Source organism: Chelonus insularis, unplaced genomic scaffold (assembly GCF_013357705.1).
Source record: "Chelonus insularis isolate UGA/USDA-ARS -01 unplaced genomic scaffold, ASM1335770v1 contig_76_pilon, whole genome shotgun sequence".
NCBI classification, from domain to species: domain Eukaryota; kingdom Metazoa; phylum Arthropoda; class Insecta; order Hymenoptera; family Braconidae; genus Chelonus; species Chelonus insularis.
The window spans coordinates 1,055,888-1,073,927 of NW_023276741.1; the positions used below are offsets into that span (position 1 = coordinate 1,055,888).

At 33.9% G+C, this 18,040-nt stretch overlaps 1 protein-coding gene across 1 annotated transcript in view; it reads left to right on the forward strand.

Moving 5' to 3' along the window:
- The window catches only part of DAT (Sodium-dependent dopamine transporter), a 212,742-nt gene that overhangs the window by 100,505 nt on the left and 94,197 nt on the right, over positions 1–18,040 (forward strand). Inside the window, exon 6 of the mRNA XM_035090267.1 lies at positions 11,964–12,098. Within this exon, the coding sequence (XP_034946158.1) occupies positions 11,964–12,098 (135 nt within the window). The remainder of the gene's footprint in view (positions 1–11,963; positions 12,099–18,040) is intronic.

The window sequence follows — 18,040 nt, forward strand, 5'->3', positions numbered from 1 at the left end:
AACGCAATTAGCTCAGAAATAAAGGAAGTTGGTGAAGAAAGTGTAGACTGCCAGATCCTTGCTACAGTATGCTAGCCGGTTTGTTCTAGTATGACCTTGAGTTGTTTTACTATCTGTTGGTGCTTCAAGAGGAGTTTGCGTATTTCTCACTTACCTTATTGGAATTATTTCTATGTCAATCTTCGCTGATCTACTACGACAATGTGAATGATATGAGAGAGTTTGGTCAACGACCTTGGTGAGTTCCTCTTGGGCACCGACGTGCTGAACGATAACGAGAACGAAATACAAGTTAACTATTCGGGACAGATGCCCTTGTAGTTACAGTGTCACCTCCCCTGGAATGTCTCCACTCCTGTAAAGCATGCAAATAAGGATACGCAAGGGATTGACCGGGATAATTTCTCCAGACGAATATTGAATTGAAATAACTTTTATTACAAAAGAATAGTTTCCAAGCAATGATTCGTAGGGTTATCCCCCCGCGTCCTGAAGCGAGCTGTATTGTACCTTACAAGCTAGTTTACAGTAAGTAATATTTAAGACAAAGTGAGTTGATGACCCGGGTACGGGACGGTGAAGTTAACAATTGTTGTTTCTCCGGTATAATTACTTTTACAATAGCAATTTACATTAATTAAGAATCGGACAGGCGTTACAATTTTGTTTCCGCGTCTTCTCACGGACTCGCCCTAATGCCCTTGAATTACGAGGAGGTATTAGGTGTGAGCTCACCAGTGAGTGTCCTCTTCCCTCAGAGATGCTGTTGCTTCACCCTGGTCGGGACTGCAGGTCTGGCTTCCCTCGCTGTTGGAAGTCCTGATCAACTCCTTGGCTACCCGGCGCCTCCCCGAAGGTTCCAGAGTCTCCTCAGCAGCTTCCTTGGTTCCTGGACAGCGATTCGTCGTGGACATTCACGAGATCGACCCCGTTTTCCGACTCCCGGACTGACTTTACTCAACGAGATGTTACTTAGAGAGCGTTTTTACTCGTTCGCGGCAACAACGGCGGCCCAATACTGCGCTCGTCGACTGGAGAGCGTAACCTCTAAGATGTCAACTGATTGACTGTCGTTGACCAACTGATACTGACTAACTGGTCGGCGTGCTCGAGGTGTCGTCTTGGCGGGACTCCCTTCCATGTAGGAATTCCCCCCTCCACTTTGCTCTTGCAACGCCTTCCTGATTGAAGCTGGTGGTCATGTTCTTCTCGTGACCTTGGATGGTTATCCAGGAGTCTTCTGTACCGACGGTCGATTTCTGGGTCCTCTTGCTTGTCCTGAAACAGGCTTAGGAGTGTTCGCTCCCATAGGTGGAGTGATGAGTACTCTGAAGTTTCTTTCTTGACGATACAGGTGTCGCCACTTGTCTCGAAGGGTCATGCTCTTCGCTCTCGTATTGTAATAATATGTGAATGATGGACTTTTCTAAAAGTTCTTCGCGAGAACATAATGTGTCTAGTGCGTCCAGATGATTCTCTGCTTCATTCAGTAATAGCCTTAATGATTGACTTGAATTCTTCTGTGCTTGGGGTAAATCAAAGAATTTCTTGATATGACTGTGAATGATTTGATCTGTATCTTCGTAACACTCTTCCAGTAACTTCCAACATTTGTCATAATTGTCAGCAGATATTCCGATTGACGCCATTCGTTTCTCAGCTTCGCCTTTTAATGATGATCGTAAATAATTTAATTTCTTAATGTTTGTTAATTTGCTATTGTCGTGGACAATAGATTTGAAACTTTGACGAAAACTAATCCAATTCTCATAATTTCCATCGAATGTTGGTAAATTAATAGTAGGTAGCCTGAGTTCGTCTTGAATTTCACGAATCACTTGAACCACATTGCTTGCTTGAGTATCTGAATGATTACTGGTTGAACCTAATTGTACTAATCCGGGTTTAAGGAGAGATTTTCCTTTGGCTATAACTTCATAATAAAGATCTTCTGTGTATGTTCTTTCATTCTCTTCACGAGCAGTTGAGTTTTCTGACTTGTCTAATAATTCGATTTCTTCTTGTGTTTTCATCATCTCACTCCATAATAATTCTATTTTTTTCAACCTGAGTTCAAATTGGTAGGGATCAGTTTGTGTATTTGACTCTAAGAACGCGTTTTTGGATCTCGTTATTTGAGCTCTTCGTTGACCTCTCCTGTAGATCAACACTTTCAATTCTGCCATGGTTATGTTGGACTTATAAAGTTTCTATTCGAAGACGTTTGTTTACTTGTTTTATTAAATTGACTTGATTTTATTACTTATTTATTTTGAGAATTGTTACTATGCTGACAATTCCTAGGATTGTGAGGTTATCTTGTCAATGTTTGATGTTTTGTCGGTAATTTTACTAATTTCCGTTTTTATCGACAACTGCTTGACTAGGTTATTACAGTTATTTTTAGTCGATATTGATTAACTTGACTTTTAACGGTTTTTTTGTTGAGCGTTGTTTTAGCTCGTGATGCTGTACAGATGATTATCAATAACTGAGCTTTGTTGCAGCTCCCAAGTTACTTAATGATTGCTCTGAGCTGTTTAATATGCTTCCTGAATTTGCTTAGTGTCACTAGTTCGGAGTTATCCGACTCAAAGTTTACGGACGCGTTACCTGGACTTTTGTCGTTACACGATAGCCGTATTTCTCGAAGGACCAATGTTTATGTTAGGATTTTATTTTGAATAAGTGTAACTCCCGTTGTTACACATTTAACTGACTTATAATTGACTCTTAACTCTAATTTGGATAGGTATAAGAAATCAGATTACACTGAGTACGATGTAACTTGACTACCCGTTAGGTTCGCCATTTTTCCACTCTATTTTCTAAACTCAATTAGTACAGGATATGTATATATATGATTGAAGTATAGTATCGTAACCAGAAGTCATTTAAACGTAAAGAATTACAAATCGTAGTTCAAAAAATATAAAATAAAAAAAGATAATAATTTTTCGTTTCAATAATTTTTTTAAATTTAAAATACGTTCAGTTATGATTACTCATACAGTAAATAAAATATTTCATTTGATCATTCATAATATATATTATGTCTTACTTCAATAAGTAACAGAGGATGAGAGTATAAACAAAGTGAAAAAGAGATAAGGGTGAGAAAAATATGATGCAGTCGACTGACTGAGTCAAACGTTAACGTTTCTAAATGCAATAAAATAAGTCGATTATTTTTCGACAAATGGCCCTTACAACTCTTGCATGAATCACAGCTTCTTAGCGGAGAGTAAAAGTATAGACAAAGTGAGGAAGCGGCGGCAGAGCGAGGAAAAAATAAGATAGCAGAGGCATGAGCAACAAAGAAAACACGTTTAATCAAAAATCCAATCGAAAAAATATGTGTCTAAAATTATTTATCCATAGTAGAGATCGTTTACAAACTATTTTAATAATTGAAAATGTTGCGAGAGGTTAATCGCAACCTCGCAGTTGGACTCGCTCTCATCCAGCTTGTGCTCAGTCGAGCTCACCCGATCCGCTCGCTATCCTAGCTCTTGTTTCAGCGCTCGGCGAATCCTAGCTCTTCTTCTCCAATCTAGCCAATGACAGTTGCTCTATCATTGTGCTAAGTCTACCGACGCCAGCTACGACGTGTTTGCAGCCATTAACGCTCTAGCGACGCTTAAGTACACGTGCTCGATTATCGCTCGTTCCTATTTTGCAAATTCTCATCAGTTGAAGCTCTTGATAAATTCTATTCTGTTACAATAAAGCTCAGTTAAGCTCGTATATTGTTAATAAGTAATTGTTAACGTGAAAAATATTTTATTTTTGTAATAAAACTGATAATTAAGCTCAAGAAAAGTGTCTATTGTGTGTGTGCACCTCTCCTGACCACATCTTACGGCGTAGCTCGATCGCTATCGATCTTTTAGCTCTAAATAAATCAACCCAATCAATAATTTTCGGTTCTCAAAATACAAAAAAAGAAAAAAATGTCATTTATAAATTTTCTTTTTTAGTGAGAATTTTTTCTTGTTGTCAAATTCTTTTCTCTATTTGTAATTTGACGCTGAGTGATGTGATCCAAGCCTCTCTATATAGATTTAAATCAATATCGTTTAATGATTTTTGCACGATTGACCTATTTGAAAAATATAAATATTTAGCCATGGTGTATGATGCATAGGACAAAATATTTAGTTCATTTTCGACAGTCAAACTGATCAAACCATACCAAGTAAGTAGTGACTTTTTTCTTCATTCAAGTATAAAAAGTGTGTTTTTTTTTAATTTTTATGCATTAATATGATTATTTATCGAGTGTAATTGTGAATTTCATGAATTGTTAAATGATAATTTATCAAGTGAGGGAATTTTTTTTTAAGTTTAAACAAAAATCTATTATAATCTTAATTACTTTTTAGAAAAAAGGTGCACTTTTATTTTCCCGACGGCCTGGTTCAACCTACCGATCATCATCCTAGAAATTATAATTCTAATGGCACTTAAAGATCATTGGAAGAAGACGGGAGGGATAGAAGACGCTACCTTCACACTTTGTGGCGTGACGGCTACCTGCCGAACGTTCCCTGGTAACGTCATATGGTTCCGGATAGAAGGAGACATCTCCGTTGTGCCACCACCTCCAAGCCAAGAAATCATCACTGTCGAAGCCAGTAATAAAGATGTAGGAGTTCTACTTTCTTCTCCAGCGACTGTGTCATCGGAGGATAATGAGGTAGAATTTCTACCTCCTTCACCTACAACAATTGATGACGACGATAATTATGATAATGATTCCACTGACTATGATGATGGTTATGATACTGTAAGTCTTGTGTTATGATTAGTTTTTCTAGTTTTACTTATATGAAAAAAGTTATTAAAGCAAATAATTCCGATTCGTACAGGGAGATTAATGCTACTTGGGAACCATTATTTAAGGGATCATGTTTTTTTTTTTATACAAAAGAAAAATATATCATAATTTTTTTTTTTATTGAAAAAAAACAAATTAACTTAGGAGAGGGATTGTTTTTACTTTAAAACCTTTTCCTATCATCTACTATCCTTGAGACACATCACCGCCATTTTTTTCTTACGGTTATTTTTTTGCTGATAATTATAATATTATCGCTGAAGATAATTTATCATCAATTGAGATCGGTATTATCGCTGCAGATAATTTACCGCCAATCGCGGTCGGTATTATCACTGAAGATAACTTATCGCCAATCAGGATCGGTAAAAGTTGTTGCAGGTCATTTATTACTGCCGATCACTTATCACGGTCGGTAAGTTGATAACTTATCGTCAAAGTTATCGCGGTCAGTAATTAGTACGGATCAGAATCCACTTGTTGACTCGATCAGTATTGCAGAGAGATTCAGAACCGGCCTTACTTATCTACTTGTGTAGACATTTCGGGTCGGACCCAGAGCATTAATATTTTGGATTTGTAGTAGAGCCGGCTTTCACTGTATATAACGTTCGACAAATATCATATTGTGTCTGATCATCTTTAGTCTGCGTAAAATATTTTTATGGTTTACGTTTCTTCTCATCTATCGTAGGAGGTAAATTGAACTATAGAATAAAAAAAACTAATAAGCGTCAATCTAGAGCAGCGGTAAATACTGGGTGCCACGTCACCTGCACATTTTGCCCATCATCCACCTCTTGCCCCTCGTCAAACTGGCATGCTCTTGCAGCTTATACTTACAGTGCCTAGTATCACGCTACTCTATACTAAAATGTTTGTGACGTCACGACGCAATGTTTAAATGTAAATATCTCAATAACTATTCAATATTACGAGATAATTTTCAATACACATTTAATAATGACTATAAGCTTTCATTTGAGCATGAGATTTCAAATGAGATTTTTTCATTGAGTATTTATCGAGATACAGATTACACCACGACCCTAATTCTGTTTTTCGCATATTTCAACTCGATTTCTAGCTTCTTCTTTGTCAGGCTTACCTGAATGCTATCTTACGCGGAGCTCTCTCTCTCTTGTGGCCACAATTTTTTTACAATATATATAGGTATACTCCCAATGTATAAATATAGCGAATGGATGGTTTATGTATTACTTTTGTTTATATTGATAGAAAATATAAATAGTATTATTTTCTTATAGATTATCTTAAAATATAAATGATGTATAACGGAAGTGCATCTAATTTTTGATATGAATACAGTTGAGAAAATCTTAACGTGTGAATGAACCTAACCGTTTAAGGATGGGGATGATTGTGCGGGAATAGAGCAAACGAAAGTTAGGTTTTATGAAAAATATAATATCTTTATTTTCAGCGCTAACAGGTACACAATATACACTGAATGACCTTTGATGTCTGAATACAAGAATTTATTGTACTTTCTTGAATGTACTGTAAATTGTCTTAATTTCTTAGTTGTTTTCTTTTGTAGACTACAACTTGAATGTTTCTGATGATTCACGATAGCACTAGCACTAATGATTAACATGGACGGTGAATTGATTTTGAGGTAGATTGCTGCAGCCATCGCAAGCTGTGAAGCATCAGAGAATCCATGAATTTCTACAGTTGAATGTCTGGTTGTGTGAATCTATTGTGGAAGTGAGATCTCATGAAGTTGAGTGAATTCTTCTCTGATGATCAGCCAGCGACTGATGATTGATTGTGGGACTGGTTCGTTCCAGCTGAAGTTGTGTAATCAGAGTTCTTGAAGGAGCATCTTGGCTCTGATTGTGATTGGTGACACAAACCCCAAAGGATCATAAATTCGAGCTACTTCTGAAAGAATGAGGCGTTTTGAATATGTTGACTCAAGAGTGACTGATTTTGATGAGAATGTGAATGTGTCTGAGCTTGGATTCCATTGAAGTCCAAGAATTTTTGCCGTGCAGTCTTCGAAGGTGATTTTTTGTTGATTGACTGATGATTGTGACATTTTTTGGAGAAGTGATCGATTGTTTGATTGCCATTTTGTAAGGGGAAAGCCACCCGCTTTGCAGAAGTTGATTAATTCCTCAGCAACTTGTATTAACTCTTCTGGAGAATCTGCTCCTCCAAATATGTCGTCGACATATCTGCCTTTTATGATTGTCTGAGTTGCCTCTGGATATTTATGGCCTTCATCTTCTACTAATTGCAGTAACATACGAACTGCTAGATGAGGAGCTGATCTAGTGCCGTAGGTTACTGTTGTGAGTTGATATGGAATGATTTTGTTGTGATTGTCTAGCCAAAGAATTTGTTGAAGCTTCCAGTCTTCATGATGAACCATTACTTGACGATACATTTTTGTTATGTCAGTTGCGAATACGTATTGATGTTGACGAACCTAAAGAAGTACGTCAAAGATGTGTCATTTAATTTTTGCTCTTATATGAGTGATGTCATTCAATAAGATCCCAGTTGAGCTCGGGCTGGATCCATTGAAGGCGACTCTAAGCTTGGTGGTAGTTGATTGTCTGATGATATTTTTCCAGTTGCAGCAGGTTGGCTAGATGAGAAGTGATTAATGTTAGCTCTGATCCAGGATCTATTAGCACTCGGGCAATGTCACTCCTTGAATGTGAATTGGCTCTGACTTTTGCTGTTGCTAACAGCGTTGAATGATTGTCTTGTGGTCATTCTGACCTTTTCATTGTCTTAGATGATTTTGCTGCTTCTGAACTTGTCCTTTGGACCATTCCAACTGAACCCTCAACCCTCCTGAGGCCAAAACCTCATGTGCTAAGTTCATCCAGTCAGTTTGACCCTCCAGAGCAAGTCTATCAGCAAGCTTGAATGGCTGTGAATTGTTTGAATGTTCTTCGAGGACTGCTTCGTCTCCTCACTGCTGTGAAGTTGATTGATTTGTCAAAAACGGAATCTACGCAATCAATTCGATTCTTTTTCTTTTATTAAAAAAAAGTTACTAAACGCGTTACACAGATGGAAATTGACTCAGTGAAATGAAATCAATCCGAATTTTTTTAACGGGACTTTTTTTTTTTCTAACTGATAAAAATGATTACTCATTTACGCGAAAAAACTTGCTAAAATAAGCTCGCATCGTCGCATAAATAGAAAAAATCTAATACGTCCTATATCTTTTGTCAGACTTAATCTCTTTCCCCTGGTGCACTGCAAATTGATTTTCGATTGTTTATGATTCTACAAATTTGTTAACTTATCTCGATGAGCCTTTTCACATATATAAGCCACACAAAAATCGTGACACGTCAGGATACCTTCCTTCTTAGATAATTGATAAAACTACTTAAAAAATTTCGAATATTTCAGACAATTCAAGAACGTTTGAAACAATTCCCAAATATTTCCAAATTTTTTTCACCTTTTCAGAGAATTCGAAAAGATTTTCCTATGTTGAAAATTTCTATGAAAATCTTAACGTTGACCAGATTTTTTTAGAATTTTCTCAAACTATCAAAAATTTCCTAATAATATTTTAGGAATTTCATCTTTCTTAGACTTTTAAATAATTCGAAATAATTGAGAGAAATCCTTAGATATTTTGGAACTTTACTGAAAATTACACAGGATCTTAAGAGCTTATGGAAATTTTCAAAGATTTTCGAACTTTTAAAAGAATTTATCCATATTAATAAAATAGAAATGTCTTTGAGTAATATTAAGAGAGTATCTTAAATCAAGCTTCATCTTTAAAGGAAATCCAAAATATTTCTTTAATATTTCGAGAATTCTAGAACTCTTGATAGAATTTTCAAGTGTTTCATGATTTTTGAAATTTAGAAAGATTTCCGAAAATTTACGTTTTCGAGCATACTAAATCATTCGGGATACATCTAAATGGATCCAAATATTCTGAAGTAAAATATCGAATATTAGTGCTATCCAGCAGCAAGAGTAAAAGATTTTGATTGTTTTAAAAATTACCTATTAGTATCGTTAAAATCATCACCATTAAACTATTATTGTCCTAATAACATGAATTACAATTAATATTAGGAGATCAGACATTTTGCATAAATTGCAAATGCAGCTAGTTGACAATTTTCTTAATTTTTTGATTCTGCGTCGAATGCAATAGTCCTACGTCGATATTATCATTTGTTCTAATGATAAACGAGCCAAACAATAATTCCCAATCCACATGCAGATGTCGACTAAAAACCTGTCGTACTACACTCTAGGAACCTTGAAAGAGGGAAATATGTCAAAATTCGGGATTTGTTAAATCGGACGTATTATTATAACTTTCAACGGGTATATTGAAAATTTTAGAATATTCAACAATTTTATTAGAATTCAAAAAAACATGTTTCTGTAGGTTCAGAACTACAATAGCACTAATAATTAATTAAAAAAAAAAAAAAAAAATTTTAAAAAACAGAATTAGAATGAAGTGAACACGTAGATGAGAACAGAAAAAGAATGACGACAGGAACTTCAGTAGTCAAAATGGACACTGAAAATCACTCAAATGAGTGAATAAAACTATTAATTGTTTGGCCGATTGATTATCGACCTAGGGCTAAGATAGCCGCCGAAGTTCCTGTTAGCGGATAATTCAAACTTAAGAAGTGATTAATTCTCCACAGTTAAATTTTTGTAAATTCTAGAGATAGAAGATATACGAAAATATTACGTAGGTAATGGAAATAAATCGAGATTATAACTTAAAAAAACATACACCTAAATTGCGTTCTTTAAAGCAAAAATGTAGTTGTTACTTTTCTCTAAAGAAATTCTCTAACGCAACATGGATGATGTTGAAAAATTTTAATAATTTTCTATACTGCATAAGTGTATTTCGCACTATTTTATCGGTCTACTCAGTCAGTTTTCTTTTCGAAAATGAAAAAGTTCACCACTAAAATAGTATACGTGTATCACATAAGTGTATGAAATGAGTGAGAAATGCGAAATTTTTATAAGAAATTTTTTAAAGCATAGTACACAATTTATGATTATTTTAACTATTTTCTTTGCTATGTGAATGTATTTTATTGGTCTTTAAGTTAGTTTTCAATTTTTTCTAAATCGAAAAAAGTTTAACACGAGAATGTTTTATAAAAATCGTGAAAAATTTGATATATCCATATAGGACATTATTCAAAGCAAAATATATAATTTATAGGAACAACTTTTAAAATTCATGAAATAAATGAACTACAAAACCCACATAGTACACAATTTTTCTAATGTACATGTATAGAATAAATGGGATATCAATTGCATAACATACAACAATCACTATATTAATATTTTAGATTTCTTTTTATCGTGAATTTATTAACTTTCCATTAGGAAGTTATTGTAATTGGGTCGATTGGTAAAATTTGAATTTCCATAAAATCTCCACGTTTCAAGATATTTGCAAGCATACTGCCATATTTTAAAATGATGTGTGTATGTATGTATGTATGTATGTATGTTTTGTTGAGCCGTTTTTTTATAACAAAATAACTAATAAAAAAATGAAAAGAGTAACTATTTAAAATACTTCCAAGCCAAACAATAACAATTTCATTTGAAAATTAAGTCGATATTGACTAGACATTATTGTTCACAGCTGAATATGACTCTTAACAATTACGCATTGTTTATAACAATATAAATTCGTTATAAACAGTTGAATATTGTATTTATCGATTAACTGATGCGTATATCACATGGATTCGGATGCTTTGAACAAAATAATATGACTAATGATGAGATATGACTCTCAACAATTAAGCACTGTTTGAAACAATATGATTTTATGATGACAAGATTTTTTAAGGCTTTTCAGTATCAATTTTCCATCTAAAAAAATTGCCTTGCTTGCTTCAAAAACTGATATTATTGGCGGTCAATCTTTAAATGGTTCATCAAGGCTCTTTAGTCAAATCACATATTTAATTAAGTAACACTTGTTTTATATTCTTTACCTCCTACTTGCAATCACGCTACCTCATGAAACACTACGCAGCTACTCCCACTCTTCTCGAAACCGCTCCGACTGATACAAATTCATTTCTACTATGTGATGGAGATAGAAGTAGAGTCCATCAAAGTTACAGCATTCTACTTGCAATTGAATAAAGGCAGGAATAACAATTCATGCTTAAAACAATGACCCATGTTTATTCAGTTTAAACACGAGTTCGCAACAGACTATCGAGTTTTCTATCATGGTATATATATTATTTCAAAAAGACGTTGACTTTACAAATAGCTTCGAGATTTTTGACTTATTATTTTGTTGATGAGAACTATCCCTTTCATGTTGGTGACACCGTAGTCTGTAGGTATCTTACTCACTACGCACTAATGTCACCGGCACGTAATTACTTTCCTACTTGTTTCTACTAATATGTGTAGAAATGGTACAATTGCCTTAAAGTACTTTAAAAGGTGTTACAATAGGCGTTGAGTATCAATTTATTCTCTCCACGACAAATAATAAAGTTCCATTACATATATCATATACAGATAATTTATTACTTATTAGTAAAATTTTTTAGGTAACATTAAATGGGTAATTATGAACTTTCCGACCCCACTTTCCTTACTTGATGTGCACAGTTCCATACAGGCGCACTTTTCGGAAAAAAAGAATTTTTCTTACGACTAGAACGCAAACCTGGATCTCTCAAGTTTTTTTGTTCGATGTTCCAGCATTTCAGCTATCGCAACAAATTTAATTTTTATATTCCTCCACATACTTATACCCATTATGGTCCGACGTCCCTCTTACAGCCTCAAATTAAATTAAATTAAATAAATCACTAAATTAGAACATAGTGCCCTGGGTCAATAAGTAAATAATTACCTAAAGAATATTACGAATTCAACATTGAGGAAATAATTGGTAAATTATGAAAAATTTTTTTGATTTGCAGTATGTTACAAGATAATCGAACATACGGAATATTCCTACAATGGAAAAATAGTTACTAAAACAATTTAATATAGAGAAAAAAATATTAATTACTGCCTAAAATTAACTGTTTAAAATTTACTGAAAACATAGTAATGAAATTTATTTCTGCAGGTTGTCTGGTTTACTGCTCTTTTTCCTTATGTTGTACTTCTTATTCTTCTTATCCGAGGAGTCACCCTACCAGGAAGTGCAAAAGGAATAAACTATTATCTAAGTCCTAATTTCTCAGCAATAACAAAAGCCGAGGTGATGTAACTATATTTTAAAAAGATTTTTTTATATCGTACTATAAAAGATTTTAATAATGTATAATGTTTAAAACTGTGCATACTTGAATATATGATAACGAGTTTAACATGCAGAAAACAATATTAACTTTTATTTACATCTCCGAGATATGAAAGTTGTTCTACTCACCATGATTTTTATTCATTAAGAGAACTTCACAAATGATTTTAAACATACATAAATCCAGCTTTCTATGCTCAATAGTCAATATTAGCATGTATTTTACCAACATGAGCCGTGCTGGAACATGTCAATATACGCACTGATTCAAATGTCATTATACTACATTATACAAAATGTATGACCATAGCAATACTTATTATAGGCTTAATAAATTGGAATTCCATTGTTAGAATCTGTTTAGAAAATCTCAACGTTGAATAACCTAATCGTTTAAGGATAGGGATGATTGTGCCGGAATAGAGCAAACGGAAGTTAGGTTTTATGAAAAATATAATATCTTTATTTTCAGCGCTAACAGGTACACAATATACACTAAATGACCTTTTGTCACTGAATACAAGAAATGAATTCCTTTAGAAATCACTGAATATCAATTGTAATTACTGCATTTACATTGAATGTCTAAAAAATATTCAACTTGGTGTGTTCGGTATTATTGACCTTCCACACGAGCTCAGCACGCTTCTCAGGTTGAGCAAGAATATGATTGTGCATGTGGCGTTAGCCTATCAATGCAAGGCAAAATGAATCTAATTCAAGCAGTTGAATTCACAGTGAATTGTCTTAAATTATCAATTGATTTAGTTGTAAAATGAAAAAATGGATGTCTCTGTCGTTTCAGAATGACACTAGCACTCATGATTGACTCGATCAGGGAAGATTTTAGAGGGATGAAATAGAATGGCGTGTATACGTGAATGAGAACAGAAAAAGAATGACGACAGGAACATCATTGGTCGAGGTGGAGACTGAAAATTAGTCAAATGAGTGACTAGTTTAAGAATTATTGATTATTTGGTCGATTGGTTATCGACCCAGTCCCAGGATGGCCGTCGAAGTTCCTGTCAGCTGGCCAATTCAAACTGAGAATGAATTAATTCTCAACAAACTAAATACTGCATTATTCTTTGAGGCCGCCAATCATAATATTCAAAACCTACATTCTCTGTTTTTGAATTCGAATATTTGAATGATACAATATTTATGACTGTGATTGAAGCAGAATAGAGACATGGTAGTGCCTTTGTCACCATCATTTAAACTTGGCGCACAAGACTCTACTAAAGCAAACGTGTCTCCTGACCTAGTATCGGTAACTGTTACCGATCTTTTCCACTGAGTAGCGCTGATGCAATGACACGCAAAATATGCCTTTTAAAAAGTTTGAAATATTTATGGTGCTAATGTTTAATTTAAATATTTTAGAAATATATTTCACTTGACTCATATATTTTTATTCTATTATTAAATTATTCTCGATACTTTATTTTTAACCAGTAAATTAATGCATAAATCTTACTTCAATGAAAAGGTTGAGTTGCAAAAATAGGATTTAGAATTGCAATTAAATGAATTTTTACATTATTTCTTTAAAATATCCACTTCCTGGCTATTCACTGTCGTGTGTCATTAAATCTTGAGTGGTATTGTGTTCATTTGTTTTAAATAATTTGAAACTATTCCATTTTCCACCAATGTAATAAAGTAATAAGCTATCGTTCTTTATAAAGTCGATCAAGGTGTTGTATCCAGTGTCGTCTTTTAGTGATTTCGTTAATCTTATTGGCAGAAGAATTATAAATTCATTATCCAGTGGTGCAATGACTGTGTCACCATGTCTTGATTTTATTCTTTTCAATCCTGTTACTTGATATTTTCCTGTAGTTTCTAATTCTGCCATTTTAAACTTCCCAGTGGGAAGTTACAGTAATGGGTCCGATTTTGTGAATCCCGAAATTCGACGTACAGTGGACGTCTGTGTGTGTGTATGTACGTATGTGTCTACGTTTATTCGGAATTTTCCTGATCGATTATCTCGAGAACAAAAAAAGCTTTTCGGAGAAATGACGTCATAAAAATAAACATTTTTTTATTTGTCTGGATTAGATAAACCACACTGAAAAATAATGATGTTGGGAACTTAACGGCCGGAAGTATAGATTTCTCTAACAAGTGATCACCATGGATCTCGTTATCGATGTATACGGATATCGTTTCTTCAATAGAAAAGTGATTGTGACAGAGTTAGCGAATAGTTAAAATCCAAAAAAATGTGTAAATATCATTTTCTATTCCAACCACCATGCGATTACCTATAGTATGGGACGTAGATGTTAGTATAAGATATTATCATGGACTTCCATAAGAAATTACGGTGATACACCGTATGAAACACTGGACAAATACTTCGAAAAGACATTGAACAACTTATGCTCCATTTTGGTACGCAATTATAATGTGGAATATTTTTTTAAATTATTGGTAAAGACAGATATTCTAATTATTAACTTAAAAAGAGAAGATTCTACAATTTATTACGATTTCATCAAAATCGAGTGTCCACATCACGACCAACACTACGAAGATATTATGAAGGAAGGAATAAATTTAGGATTTCCATATCTCTATCATCCTTGATTTGAATGTGCACTCATAAATGTAGAAAAACTAAACCTATGGGTTCTGGAGAACACTTTGATTCTTGATGATGATATCAGACCAATAAAAATTTACAGATTAACTAAGAATTTACTGAAGCTGAATCCAACAGACATAAAACTTTTAACGAAAGAATCCATTATTGGATAGGCTGCAAAGAATTTCGATGCATACGATAAACTGCCTGATGAATGGAAATCAGGTAAAGATTTTGAAATATATCGAGAATGTTACGAACATCATCTGCCAAAGGACGACCAAAAAAAAAGCCCTGTTCCATTTGTTAAGGATTGTAAAATGTGTAATAAAGAATGAAATATTTTTCTATTCGGAATCTAAATATTTCTCTATTTCGAGCTGCTTCTTCTCAACATCCTCGTCTGGCTGGTCCGTAAGGATGAGTCCATGCATGCATTACGTGTGTTTTCGGATGAATATTAAATTGAACAGATTTCTTATTCATTATAATAATTTTCTCAATTGTCCAAATATCAAGGATACGTTTTGTTTCGAACAATCAATGACAATCAAAGGTACTTTGCCGATGAATTGTTTTTTTGTGAGAAGAGGTTCTGAATCATTGCCATAATACGATTCTTGGAAATTTTTATACATATCATGTAATCAACCATATTGATTGTGAGCTTCGTCAAGATTCAAGTTACCACATGGATAACATTGTGAATTGAGAAAAAGTTTTACGTCTCCCAAATTACAATGATCGAATTGACTTGAATCTTTTGTCAAGTCATTTTTTCGTACTGCTTAAAATTCTAGGATAACATATCTCGGTTTTTGTATTGTGTTAGAGTCTTCACCATCCAGACGTTTTTTGTTGTTTTCGGTAACACTAGATATTGTAAGTTTTTTATGATCGATAACTCACTGTTATGGGCGGATCCCTTGCAATATAATGTAATAAATGTATTTTTCTTATATCTGACACTGTAATGTAAAAAATCATGCATTTAATTTTCGTCAATGTAATTTTTTCATTTGAACTTGCTGTAGCTTGTACTATCGCATTTAGATCGGTATTTGAACGTGTTAAAACAGGTTCATGCTTGGCATTGACAATAATGCGATGACAATCTTCAGTAAATCCCAATAGCATTTTCAATGGCAATAAAATGTCAAAGCATCCTTTGTTATTAATTAGCTTTCAATCATTTGGAATCCAGTCTGTATTATCTAAATAATTTTATTGACTCGGATAAAGTGATAGATATTTTTTAATAACACTTGTGAGACCAACATTTTTATTGTGATCAATCTCAATGCCATTTAATTTCTATCATATTTTTTTGAATAGGTAATATAATTCCATGTTCACTAATCTCGTTGTTGCAGCTACAGCAGTGCTATTAAATTTAGTGAATTTTCTAGTAATATGAAGAGAAGTCCTGCAAGGTAATAAGCACAAATCTTGATGTTGAACAGCAATCCGGATTTCATCGTTGTTGTTAAGTGAAGCTGATGCATGGGGTTGATGAGCATGTAATTTATAATGTGATATAGACTCATCAAAAACTCTTTCGCAGCCATGGCAATAAATATGCAGCAGTACACATTTTATTTGACTTTTTTTGTATACGTAGCTTCAGGCCCAAGCTCTTCAAAAACACAATATTTTGACGACTTGGTCGTATGAGTTTTCGTCGTTGACTGACAATTTTTCAGCATGGTAATTAAGTTTTGCAGCTTCTTCCAACAATTGTTTGATAAACAATACCCATTATTTCACGGATATCACATGTAAACGAATTGTTATTATTTCTCCACGAAAATTAACCAATTCTCCGTCTTGATCAACAATTTTTAATTGCATATGACGTATTGCTTGCACGACGATTAGCAGATAAATGACATTAGATAGCACTTCAATGATTTTATACCCTGGTGGAACTGATGAGAAAAATTAATGAATTGGATGCAATAATTTATTATTCATGTATGCTCCTGTTGTAATATTGCACTCGATTCTCAATGCATTTACTTTCCAATAGAATCATCTGGATTGAAATTTATTGTAGCGCTATCACTGTAAATCTTACTGCGTAATCCCTTGTTGTTAGGTTTAACGGAAATTGAAAATTTAGGATTAGCTTTCTTTAAATAATTTTTAATATCTTCAATTTTATAGCTTGTTGTTGGTATTTCCATAATTTTATCTCATTTATTTATATATAGTGAAATTTATTATTTCCATTATCAATATTCGGTATAGAGTAAAATGTTAATAGTCTAACCAACCCCAGTACATAATTTTTTGTCCTTGTTGATTCGATAGGTGAAAAATAATATGCCTCTAATATGGAGGACTGTCCAGACAGCGTTAATGTGAATGAATCATCGATGACTGAAGTACTTTTACTCATCTTCACTTCTTATATAGCTTTTGAGATTGAATCCTATGCAAAGTCCATCGATGTCTTTAACTTTTTCTCTGAGAAACTTAAAAGATAAATGTCCACAATTCGTTGTTGGATATTTTTGTTGCTTTGTATGATTATATAGTATGCTTCCAACATAAAGAAATTTTTAAAGTTCAAGTGGAGCTTTTAGATTACCGGAACTATTGAAGTATATTGCTTTATTTTCTCGTTTTTTTATATGCAATTTAATGAATTCCTGGTCGACTTTCATCATCAGGGTTGATAATAGCTGACTCATTCTTTCATGGTTTAGATTTCGGTAAATCATTTCCTTTATAAACTCCACGACAATATGGAATTCTCATAATTATTAGATACTTCAAAATATCGATGTTTGTTCATCCTTAATGTGGTAGCTGTATACGTCTTTTTTTGCCGGTTTCAAATATAGACCATGTGCTCGTTTTCGACGTTAAAAACGTAGACCTTTGCCCAAGGCTATGGCTTCTATTTTTTGATTGTGACGTTTTGCTTAATTAAATCGATGATAAGCAGCTTTAGCATTATTAACATTCTGTGCAATACCCGAAGCTCCACTAGCTAAAGCACTAATTGCACTGAGACCTCCTTGTTTCTTCTTTGAACCCTTGCCTGATCATCTCTTCAGCCCATTTCAAGTTTTGATTTAACTTTCATGATATTAGTAGCTTCTAATGCAGCAACTCTTCCACTTAAATTTGCGTCTTTAGCGAAAATTCTTTGCTTAACTGTTTTAGCAAGCACTCTGTGACAGAACGTTACTGGCTATTTTCCCTCCCCTTACCCCTTCATCTATATAGGCAGCTGATCGCGGCGGTGACCACGCTGCACTGATAGAGATGTCAATCGACTGAAGGTCGAATC